Genomic DNA, 12693 nt, shown 5'->3' with positions numbered 1-12693 from the left:
GGTCACTACTATTCAGCTGCCCGCCTTTGAAAGATTCTGGGACACCAATCAATTGACCCAGCCGCCTGAATCCTGGGTAGAGATTATCGCCAGCAATGGCAAACCGGTAAAGATCCATGGATACTGGGAACCCACCCTGCAGGTGGGAGAAGTAACCTTGCCTCAACAGGGGGTGATAGTAGTACAGGCCGGCGACAGAGGAGGACATCCTGTCATTCTAGGCACCAATGTCTTCAAAAACTGTTATGCTGAAATACTTGCCGTATTACACCAGACTCTGCCCACCGCTTCCTCTGCATCCAAGAGGGTGATTCAAAAGACTATCACTGTGTTAAGTGCCCAGCAGAGGTTTGCTAACGGGAAAGGAGAAATTTGTACTGCCAAGATTCGTGATAATAAGCCTGTGACTGCCTCCTAATTCCCAAACTCTCTTATGGTGTCGTGCTGTCCTGGGAGTCCAAGGCCAAGATTATCCAGCCCTGGTGGAACCTATCCAGATGGAGAACTACCCTTATGTGAGAGCTGCCAAGTGCCTGGTGAATGTCTCCCAAGGTAAAGTACCTGTCCGTCTGATTAACCTGAGTGACCATCCTGTTGCGCTTACTAAGCATTACCCTGTTGCCCAGCTTTCTCAGGTGTTCTTCCAAGACATCATCCGTCTTCCAGTGACAGAAAAGCCGCCAGCTGCAGTCAGCGGATGTCCGCCGGTGCCTCAGTCACAAGTACCCTGGTGGGAAGAGCTACATGTCGGGGACGAGACTACCCCCCAACATCAACAAGAAGGGATACTACGGCTTGTCAAAGAGCACCACCAGGCCTTCAGTAAACATGCTGCTGATTATGGAGAGGTTAGTGCCATACAACACACCATACCTACTGGCTCTCATCCTCCTATCAAGGAGAGATACCGACCCTTACCGCCTACTTCATATCAGACTGTAAAAGAAATGATCCAAGAGATGAAAGACTCTAATGTAATCCGGGACAGTCGTAGCCCGTGGGCGGCACCCCTGGTCCTTGTAAAGAAGAAGGATGGTGGTATCCGTTTCTGCGTGGACTATAGGAAGATTAACCAAATAACCCACAAAGACGCGTACCCACTGCCCCGCATTGAAGAGTCACTAACTGCTCTGGGCTCCGCTGCCTATTTCTCCACATTGGACTTGACCAGTGGCTACTGGCAAGTACCCATGGCCCCGGCAGATAGGGAAAAGACTGCTTTCACCACTCCCATGGGCCTGTTTGAATTTAATTGTATGCCGTTCGGGTTATGTAATGCCCCAGGAACTTTCCAGAGACTAATGGAGCGGTGTTTGGGTCACAAAAACTTCGAAACAGTGCTGCTGTATCTAGATGACGTCATTGTGTACTCAAAAACATATGAAGACCACCTGAAACACCTAGCAGAGGTCTTTGAAATCCTTGTCAAATATGGCCTGAAGGTAAAGCCATCTAAATGCCACTTGCTCAAACCTGCGGTAAAATACCTGGGGCATGTGGTAAGCGGAGAGGGCGTACAACCTGACCCTGATAAGTTAGCGGCTGTCCGTAACTGGCCGGTCCCCACTACCGTCAAAGAGGTGAGGGGTTTCCTTGGTTTTGCCGGCTACTATAGACGTTTCATCCCCCATTTTGCTCAAATAGCCGGTCCTATCCAGGAACTCTTGAGGGGGCAGCCCAAGAAAAGTCCTAGAACTCCAGTGCTCATTGAGTGGAATGAAGAGAGAGAGAGATCGCGTTCCAGTTGTTAAAAAAGAAACTGACCGAGCCTCCCGTGTTAGGTTATCCAGATTACAGCAAGCCCTTCCATCTGTATACTGATGCTAGCAAACGAGGCCTGGGGGCTGTGTTAGCCCAGATTCAAGAGGGAAAAGAAAGAGTGATAGCTTATGCAAGCCGCTCCCTGAAAGGAGCTGAGAAAAATGACCAGAATTATAGTTCCTTCAAACTAGAGTTCCTGGCATTAGTGTGGGCAGTGACGGAAAAATTCAAAGATTATCTAGCCGCTACCCCATTCATTGCATTCACTGATAATAACCCTCTGGCACATCTAAATACAGCTAAATTGGGGGCTTTGGAGCAAAGATGGGCCTCTCGCCTCGCCAACTATGATTTCTCTGTAAAATATCGTGCTGGACGTACTAATGACAATGCTGATGCTTTATCCAGACTTCCCACAGAGACAGCTCCTGATGATGTGCGAGATGCCTGGGAAGATGTAGAAATGCCGGCCTTCTACCATAAATTTGCTCAACAGGATCAGGCTCGGGCTACCAGTAACAGCGCTGCAGTTCCTTCACCCTCCAGTAGGCCGGAACTCAAAGAAGAAAGGTGGGTGAAACTAGTCTGAAAGTAGAGTGCTGGGTGAATTGCTGGACTTCATTACCAGTGGCAGAACCCCTGAGAGGATTCGGCGTAAGAGTACAGATCCTGAGCTCATCAAACTGTGGAGACAGCGCCATCAACTCTTCATACAAAAGGGCCTGCTGCTACGGAGAAGCCTAGACCCAGTGTCCAACGAAAGAGTGCATCAAATTCTCATACCCCGACGAGATGCAGGTATGGTGTTGGAGATGTACCACAATCAATCCGGTCACTTTGGGGTCCAAAAGACTGAGGCAAATATCCGCCAGCGGTTTTACTGGGTGGGCATGAGAGAAGACATGGAGAAGTGGTGTCGGGAGTGTGTAGCCTGTGCCTTGAAACGAGGTGAACACCATGATCAGAGGGCACCACTGAGACCCATTGTAAGTACTCGTCCTCTTGAACTTGTCGCCATCGACCATGTGAAACTGGAGCCTAGTCGCTCAGGGTATGTGTACGCTATGACTATTATTGACCATTTCACTAAGTTTGTTGTAGCGGTGCCTGTGAGAGACCAGACGGCCAAGACTACAGCCGAACTGTTCTGGAAACACTTCCTCCTGCCCTACGGTTGTCCAGAGAAGATCCTCACCGATCAAGGTCCTGCTTTTGAGTCCCATCTGTTCCATGAACTGTGCCGCCTGCACAACTGTAAGAAGATCCGGACGACGGCCTACCATCCGCAAGGTAATGGATTATGTGAAAAAATGAATCAGACCTTGATAGAGATGCTGAGGACCGTGCCTCCTGAAACCAGGGGAGATTGGCCTAATCTGTTGCCACAGCTCATGTTCACATACAATCATACCATACACTGTTCCACCGGGTATACCCCCTTTTATCTGATGTTTGGGCGCCAAGGATTATTGCCTGCTGACCACTCCTTGGATGTACTCGTACCTGATTGCATCAACCCATTCCCTAATACCGACTGGGTTGCTGAACACCAAAGGCGATTGAATACGGCCCAAGCTATTGTTCAGGAACGTATGGACTATGCTAGAGACCGGCAGCAGAGAGACTATGACCAAGCAGCCCATGCAGAACCCTTGACAATAGGGGCTGTGGTATGGTTAAAAAATAACCGCCGTACCAGTAAACTGGACAGTAAATGGGAGCAAAGTCCTTATGTTGTCACTGCAATCCCAAATGTTGGAACTCACACTTATGAGATCACCCGGGAGGGCAGGGGATCCCAAATTGTACACCGAAACCGGTTAAAGCTCTGCCTGACACCAGGACCCAGTGCCGAGAGTTCTATATCTGAACCCCCTGTGTCAGAGTCATCGATACAGCCCGAGGATCCTATGCAGGCTGTCCGAAATCTAAGGTATGACGCCGATCCCATGCATTGGCTTCTGACACCATGGTTGAACTTGTTGGTGCCCGCTCCGGCACCCACTGTACCTTTACTTCCAGAAGAGCCGGTTCAAGATGCCCCGGATCCAGTTCCCCCTCCAGTGGATCCTGTTGTTCCTGTTGTTCCCGTTGTTCCTGACCAAGGTCTCACGGATGGAGATCCTCCTGTTGCTACTCCCTCTTCTACCTCGGTGCTAAGGGAAGAGGAAACCCCTGTGTTGAGAAGGTCCACCCGGATGACCAGGGGACGTCCGCCAGTCCATTTAAGAGACTTTGACTATGCTGGTGGTGTCTCCTCCCGAACAGTTACTATCGGAAATAGCCTGCTTGATGTTTGTGCGCAAGAATGGACTCCTCCACGTGAGCCCTTGCCTGTTCTACACCCACGGGGAAACCCTGTGTAGTTCCTTATTATACCTCAGTCAAGAAAAATAGACTAACCTGGTTCACCTTAAGTCCGCTGTGCCAGGTCAGCGGCCGTGCCTAAGAAGAAAGAAGACGCCCCTTTTTCTTGCGTCATTTATTGCAAATGTTATATTTTTATGTGAAATAGTTGTTTATTATATTTATAATGTAATGTTTAAATTATGCATCAGCTTATGTTGGTTCAGGCATGTGTGTGAGTACGAGGCCTTACTCACGTTAAAGTCTGGGGGTGTGCAGCATACGGGTAGGCTACCCGACACTGCTAGATTTGAGTGTGTAGTTCCCTTTAAGCCAGTCAGGCCGGTTACCGGCAATCCTTATCACAGCCAGCAGAGGGAGCCCCCAGTTCAGTATAAATAGGCTAGGGCCTAGCTCAGGAAGTGAGAAGTTTCCAGACTCAGTGCAGAGAGGATTCCCTCCTGAGTCCATGCATAGAAGTCAGAAGGGCATAGCTAATCAGCCTGAAGACACAGAATACCACAGAAGCCGATCAGATAAAGCAAGAGGTACTCAAGATAACAGAGGAGGTACTAGATAAGGACAGCTTCAAGGGTACGCCAGATAAAGGGCATTAGACCTTGGAGAGAAAGTCACAAGTAGCAGGACCAGTCAGGAATAGTGAGCAAGCCGCCTGTACTGCATCTCCTGTAATCAACACTCTGTATAATGCCTTGCTAAGACCGGCCATTCTGTACTCCCAAGAACCAGCTGTATTCACTGATATTCAGTAAATGTTCCAGTTTTTGTTGGCTATCCTATGCTTGCTTCATTCTTCTACAATACCATACACGGCGTGTCACCGTTTAATTGACACTGGCGTCACGAACTGTTAAATACCTGCCTGTTCCAGTATTTGCCCCAATTGAAGACGACAGTGGATCCCAGGTTAGTGAGTCGATCTGCACTACAAAGCCCAGCATACACTACTGACCCCCTGGGACACTGCACGATGCGCTCCCTTGTCCTACATTTTTACACTGCTAGGCAGAGGCTTCCTCCTAGCAATGTTCCCGGTTTACAGGCTAGAGCAGCGCTAAAGCCTGCCCATTTGTGCCAGTGAAGTCAGCGGGCTCACTGCTAGGTGGAAGCCTGTGCCTAGCTTTACCCATGGAGAGGCCGATATGTCACCGGATCTCCAGAAAAAGCCTTTGCCCTGCGCGATTCAACGCAGGGCAAAGGAGAGAATCAGAGAATGAAATGGTCCGGCGCCCATATCAGCAGGGTAAATTATATCTACCCAAAAATAATGCCATTAAGAACTACAACTTGCCCTGCAAAAAACAAGCCATATGGATCTCTGGGAAGGATGGGGGGAAAAAAAAAAAAAAAAAAAATTAATAAGTCACTTAGGGGTTGAAAAATAAAACCTTAACTAAAAACTCTGAAAAGAATATTTTAAAAATATACTTAAAAATATTTAAAAAATGACTTATGAAACGACCATAATAAATTAAAAAATTACAAATAAGAACTGCATGCCTCAAGAAGTCCCATGAATCTAGTTAGAAGGGTGTCATACTGCGAATCCCATGTGAGTGACGTAGCAGCCCGGCTCCTCACCTGGAGCACACACTCACCTTGCAGCGCGCGGCTCCGGTCCCTCCCGGCCGTGACATTGACGCACACTCCCCGCCCCATGAGCAGCGCGTGCAGCGGTTTGGGCTCTTCAGGTCCGGGTCTACAGTGGAGCCCCGAGCCGCACTTCTGGCTGTACACCCCGCACTGGCTGCCCTCGCCCAGGGCACAGGTCCAGCAGCAGCCGCACAGCGGCTCTTGGACGGGCTCGGCACAGTCAGGACTCAGGGGCTTGCACTGCTCCAGGGCTTTCGAATCACACGGTTCGCATTGGACTACCGGTCCCACCGCCGCCGCCAGCCGGCTCAGCCGCAGCGCCAGCGCCGCCACATACAGCACGTATAGGCTGGAGAACATAGTGCAGAGGTGAAGGCAACTTGTGTAGGGAAAGCCTCAGACACAGGAGCTGCGGGGACAGAGACGAGAGGGTTAGAAGCAGCACATGTCTACAGGCTGCCCCACAAGTCAGTCAGCGCGGGCGGCAGGTACTCACCTGGCTGCAGCGCTCCGTCACATGCACATGTTGCCTCTTCTCAGAGTCTCGGGAGTCACGTGATGAGTCCCGTACACCTCTGGAGTCCGAGAAGTTCCACTGGTATCCGCCCCACTCAGGGTACAGAACCTACACTTTACCCCTGCTGTATACCGCTCTAGGCCTGCTACTTGCCCCTCACCAGGTTCTGGTTCCCATCTGTTCTCTCATTCAAGTTGTGGCTATATAGAGAGTGAGCCCCAGACACGCCCCGGCATATGAATAGTACATAACGTCCGGCCAGCGAGGAGAGCCAGCAATGCGCAATTCAGCCTTCGGTGTAGTGAAGAGGGGGAGGAGAAGGGGAGTCTCTGAATCTGATTTGTGTTCAAGTGCACCTCAGAGAACACCCATTAATGCGTCGGAGGAGAGGGGGGCACTGGCTCCTTTTGTTTGAGCACATATTTAGTTGGAAAGTGCAGGCGTTAGGTTATGGGATTTCTCAGGAAGAGCTAGAACTGAAGTGGCTGTGTATGGCAGGGGGAGTCCCACAGGGTGACAGCGGCTGCTGTGTAGGAACCAATCCAGAAAATGGCCCCCAGGTATTTAGAAAGCCATAGCAGCAAGAACACTACAACTAATGGGGCTCATTCACTAGCACCAAGCAATTCTGGTGCCCCACCTAGGTGTCCACCTGCCCAGTTAGAATGTAAATATGTGGCCACAGGATGAGAAAGCGCTTATAGGATGAATAGGTCGTAATGTGTCAAATCCGGTTGTGATTTGCGCCTCATGTCCACCAGCTCGCCAGACCACAAAAGTCGTGACGGGCACCGTCAGTATTTCCAGTTAGAATGTAGTCAGTAAGCAACAGAATGTACTTGGCATTGCCCACCACAATAAATGCAGGGGCGCAGCTACAACGGGTGCACAGATAGTGGTTGCACCTTGGCCCCCACATATGAAGGAACCAGTATTGTTTATATTAGTTATGTAGTTTGTATAAGGGCCCAGGAGCTTTACACCTCTGCTTGTAGGTGTCTCATGAAAAGGTTCTGGGACTCCATAAATATGGCATTTATACTAAAATGTATTTTTTGAAGGCTGTGACAGCAGATAACTCGTTATTGTATTGATCACCCCCGTATTAGAAATATCTTGCTTTGTTATATATCCACATTTTGTTGGATAAAATCCAGGATTCTCGTCCATGCTGAATGTGTGAGCTTCTCTGGGCTGTCAGTGGAGACAAACTGAGACAGCCTGTTCACGTGTAGAAGTGTGGAAAAACAATGCACATGGAAGCCATCCAAGCGCTATCCATTTTTAATGGATCCGGGTTTTTTTTTTGCGGACAGAAAATAATCCTACATTCTACACACACAGGGGTGGATTGGCCATAGACCATACAGGGAAATTTCCCAGTGGGACAATTCCCCAGGGGGCCACCCAAGTCCTCAGCGGTAATTAACACTGTGAGAATGAGGTACTCATGTACCCAGCCAGTGACCACACATGTCCTCCTGAATTCAACTGCTATGGCCAGCACCTCACCTTCTAAGCCCCCAGCACCATAGACAACTGGAGGAGGAGGACAGAAGATGGTAGCTATTGATGGCCACCACAGAGGGCCAGCTTTTGGGGCATTATATTGTGCTACACATTTGGTTCTGCTAGGATGGTGTTTTGCACTAGGGTAATGTTGACCCTGCCTTCTGTTAATTTGGACCTGCCTACAAAATGGGGCCACTTTAGGTTACCGTCCGCCCCTTTACACACAAAAATATAATATCTCCTATAGCGTCAGTCACTAAAACCTGCTACTGTGGGCAGGACTGCTACAGATTATACACTGCAAAGTCTTCTGAGATAGAGAGCACACTTTAATAAAAGATGTCCCAATGGGTAAAAGTTCTGGGCTCTCCACCCAGCACTGTGCAGGTATTGTCAATGAACTCTATTCCCTTCTTCTACACGGACCTGGTCAGGCGTATGGTGATTCATCCTCCCACCATTAGAAACAGGTGATTCATCCTCCCACCATTAGAAATGCAAGTACTTTCCTTCCTAATTTTATTACTGAAAGTCACCCTATCCATTATATATATGTGGTAGTGACACCAAGTGTTTGGTCTAGAGTCGACTGATGTATGAAAATTAACCTATTTACAACAGTAACAGGATGAATGTAAGGGCTTGTTCACATCTGTGTTGAGCCTTCTGTTCTTCTGATCTGTCAGAGCAATAAAATTGGGGGAAAATAGTTTCATCTCAGACAATAGGGGCATATCGCTAGGATATGCCTCCATTGTCTTATAGGTGCGGGTCCCACCGCTGGGACCTCGTACCTATATCGAGAATGAAGCCCTGAAAGTGAAGGAGAGCGCACTGCGCATGCACAGCCACTCCATTCATTTCTGTGGGGCTGCCGAAAATAGCCGAGCGCTGGCTCAGCTATTTCTGTCTGCCCCATAGAAATAAATGGTAGCATGGGCCACGCATGCACGGCACGCTCCCATTCACTTCTATGAGAGAGGCAGGGATTAGCGCTTGGTGGGGGACGGACCCTGGGAAATGTGGGTTCTCCAGCCACAGCGCTCCCCGCTCCATTCTTGATATAGGTGAGGGTCCCAGCGGTGGGATCCGCACCTATCCTAGCGATATGCCCCCATTGTCTAAGATGGGAATATCCCAAATGAATGACGGATGTAAACAGAACATATTCCCGTCATATCCGTATTCCACTGATCCATTTCATCGCGTATCCATTATTTTTGACAGAATAAGGCTGGGTTCACATCATGTTTTAATCTTCTGCAGGGCTTGTCGTCAGGGCTATACACCTGAAAACTATATACACTTATATACCGCAATGGGTACCTTCACTTTAATGGGTGGACCGAAGATCAAAGGATTCATCTTTGGACTCTGACCTGCTTTCTGTCTGTGTTCTGCTTATTTGTGGACACAACAGCGGTTTACCATAGTGTTCTAGTGTTCTGTCTGGAGGAAAAGCCAGAAACAAACGGAAATGGTCAAATGGAGTCCAAAGATGAATTCTTTGAGCTTCGTTTGACCCATCACAGCATACTGTATATGTGATGGCTAACCTTGGCACTCCAGCTGTGGTAAAACTACAACTCCCAAGATGCCCCCCTTGCTTGGTTGCTCTCAGAACTCTATAGAAATACATGGAGCATGCTGGGAGTCGTAGTTTCACCACAGCTGGAGTGCCAAGGTTAGCCATCACTGCTGTATAGCATTTGTAGCTATTCAGATATATCCCTTCAATGGAAACCCATGCAGAGGGCTAAATGTGAAACCAGCCCCAAGAGTCCTGAAAACGGGACTTGTTCATAAGCCCAAAATAGCACATACATACTTAGTGGACTGTAACCGAGCATAACTGATGCTCTAAAGACCAACTCAAACAAAAGGGACATAAAACTGCCATTTTTATAGGTGTACACAAGTCCTTAGTGCTGAATGTGCCCTTAAAGAGGTTCTCCATAAAATAACAATTCATGACCTATCTCTAGTAAGGGCATCAATTTCAGATTGGCGGGGGTCCTATTTATCTATCTATCTATCTATCTATCTATCTATCTATCTATCTATCTATCTATCATAATCTCTCTGATCTATCTATAACCATGATTGGGGCAATTTCTTTCTAACAGCTTGATTTGGAATATACCATAACTGTCCCTTGCTGAACTATGGAAAACAACACAACACTGCGGCATCATATAAGAAAACTACTTTGTTGCACGTCATTTTTCTGATAACACAAGATATTATTGCATTTAAATTTCAGTGTGAAATTGTGACCACTTTACTTCCACATTATAGCATGGATTTCACTGCCTTGCGGAATGCTTGTTGCCAATAGGGGTCGCCTTTCCTCTATATTTCATCTACAAAGAAGGTATTGATTAACTTTTTCAGACTGAGTGTATTTTGTTTAGCTCATTACAGTAAAATTCTGCAAAGAAGGGGATCATTCAGGTATAATCTGGAGCTCAATATTTTAAGTGTCTAGCAAAAACCACCTACAGTATTATACATTTGTATATAACAAAAGACGTGCAATTATATTAAAGTTCTGCAGGTACACTATTTATAGGCACAATTATTTACACACACAGACATAAACATACACACATATACTGTATATACCTTATACACACACATTTATATATATATACTCCTCAACATTGACATTTCAACACCAGATTTATTTATTGATATGGGTGCCATGCACAGAAATATATGCGCTTATACACCTTAGGCTGGGTACACATCATGTTTTTCCCATCCATTTAACTTATACAAAAAACGTATATATGTCAAATGGACGCCTCAGACTGATGCAATACAGTGGCATCCGATCACCATAGAGTTCCATTGTAAAAAAAAAAAAAATGTATACTTTTTTTTTTTTTTTTACTATTGAGTGGATGGATCAGATGAACAGAAAAATAAACTGTAACGTGAACCTGGCCTGACAGAAAATTTGATCATTTGCAGATCTAAGTGACACCTCCTACTTCCTTGCTTTGCAAAACCTTACTTGCCCCCCCTGATGTTGCAATTTCAATGATTAGGAGTAAATATATACTATAGATAGAAATGTGCTGTGGCTTCATCTAAGTATTGTGTTGTACTGGATGAAAAATAAAGCACCATTTGGACTTAGGGCTCATTCACACGACTATATGAATGGGTCCGCATATGTTCCGCAATTGCAAAAGATATGGACAGCACACCATGTGCTGTCCGCATTCATTGTTCCATTCTGTGGCCCCGCTAAAAAGATAGTGCATGCCCTATTCTTGTCCACAATCACAGTGCCGGCCATGTATGGTCTGCAAAATGCGGAACGCACACGGCCGATATCCGTGTTTTGCGGATCTGCCATTTGTGGACCTCACCCTTAACTCCTGAAGTATGAGAGTTTGCCATTGCCTACCACACAAACTTGCGACTTTCTATCTTTACGGTATAAGGTTACATTCAGATGACTGTATGTGTTTTGCGGTCCGCACATTGCGGACCGCACATGGCCTGTCCTATGATAGAAATGCCTATTTTTGTCCGATTGCAGACAAGAATAGAACATGCTCTATCTTTTTTGCGGGGCCGCCGAACAGACCTACGGATGCAGACAGCACACGGTGTGCTGTCTGCCTCTTTTGCGGCCCCATTGAAATTAATAGATCCACACCCAAAATTGCTGAACGGATGCAGACCTGTTCATACGGTCGTGTGAATGCACCCTAACTATACTATGGGGTTTTGTATATGACAACTGTTGCATAATGTATGTGTATTATACGATACTGGATAAGACAAATAAAATTGTGCACACAAAAGAAATTTCGCCTTTTAAATGCTTCTACTCATATGTGGAATTCCTGCTTTTTGTTCTTTGTCAGTTTCTGGTTTTCTGTTCCTTTTCAAGTAATGGCAATATATTGAAATAAATATTAAAGGGGTTCTGCACTTTGTTTAAACTAATGATCTATTTTCTGGATAGATGATCAGCATCTGATCGGCAGGGTTCCGAGAACCGGGACCCCCGCCGATCAGCTGTTTGAGAAGGCAGCGGCTTTCTCACTGTTTACCAATGGTCCAGTGACGTCACGACTAGTATCAACTTGCCTGGGCGGGGCTGAGCTCCATTCAAGTGAACAGAGCTTAACCGCGCCCAGGCAAGTTGATACAAGTCGTGACGTCACTGAGCCAGAGGTAAACAATGAGAAGGCCTCGGCGCTGCTGGAACGCCGCTGCCTTCTCAAACAGCTGACTGGCGGGGGTCCCGGGGGTCGGACCCCCACCGATCAGATGCTGATGATCTATCCAGAGGATAGATCATCAGTTTAAACAAAGTGCAGAACCCCTTTGGGATATATCTTATATGGTATACTATGTCCCCTACTGCTAAAGGCATTGTCCGACTAGTAAGAAAATTTAACACATTAGTGACCAACCTGTTTTAGGTCTCAGTGACTAAGTATTATTTTTTTTTTTATTCTTTGTTACAATCCAAGAGCTATACAGTTATTTATTTTGCATTGCCTTATTGAGGAATGACTTATACTTTTCAATGGTTTCATTTGGGGTACTTGACATTTTTCAATCGTTCAATTTCTTTGTGGCAAATAAGTAAAAAATAGCAATTCTAGCTTTTTTTAAACATCATTCACCATGAGGGATAAATGACATCATAATTGTATAGTGTATAGTGTTATTATGGACATAGTGATACCAAATATGTGGTGGGGATTTAATTTTTGCATCTTTTTTTTTCAAAGTAAAGAGTTGTTTGTAAAAGTGGGGTTCTTATTTCATAAAACTTCATTTAAAGAGTCCCTGAGTTTTCAAACAAAGTTTTGTAAAATGGCTGTGCTTCTTTGTGCAATCGTAACTAGGAAGGAACAGGACTTTTTGGGGTTTCTCTAAAGTCTCTTTTCAGGCATATTATTTACAATTTC

General features: G+C 46.4%; 1 protein-coding gene across 1 annotated transcript in view; it reads right to left on the bottom strand.

Annotated features, from left to right (window-relative positions):
• The window catches only part of IGFBP3 (insulin like growth factor binding protein 3), a 29660-nt gene extending 23227 nt beyond the window's left edge, over positions 1-6433 (bottom strand). The window contains exons 1-2 of the mRNA XM_044294370.1: positions 6218-6433; positions 5727-6130 (exon numbers count right to left, since the gene is read on the bottom strand). Of these exons, the coding sequence (XP_044150305.1) occupies positions 5727-6081 (355 nt within the window). The 5' untranslated portion in view covers positions 6082-6130; positions 6218-6433. The remainder of the gene's footprint in view (positions 1-5726; positions 6131-6217) is intronic.
• Between the last annotated feature and the right edge of the window lie 6260 nt (positions 6434-12693).

Source organism: Bufo gargarizans, chromosome 5 (assembly GCF_014858855.1).
Source record: "Bufo gargarizans isolate SCDJY-AF-19 chromosome 5, ASM1485885v1, whole genome shotgun sequence".
Classification (NCBI taxonomy): domain Eukaryota; kingdom Metazoa; phylum Chordata; class Amphibia; order Anura; family Bufonidae; genus Bufo; species Bufo gargarizans.
This window is presented reverse-complemented; position numbering and strand designations above follow the sequence as displayed.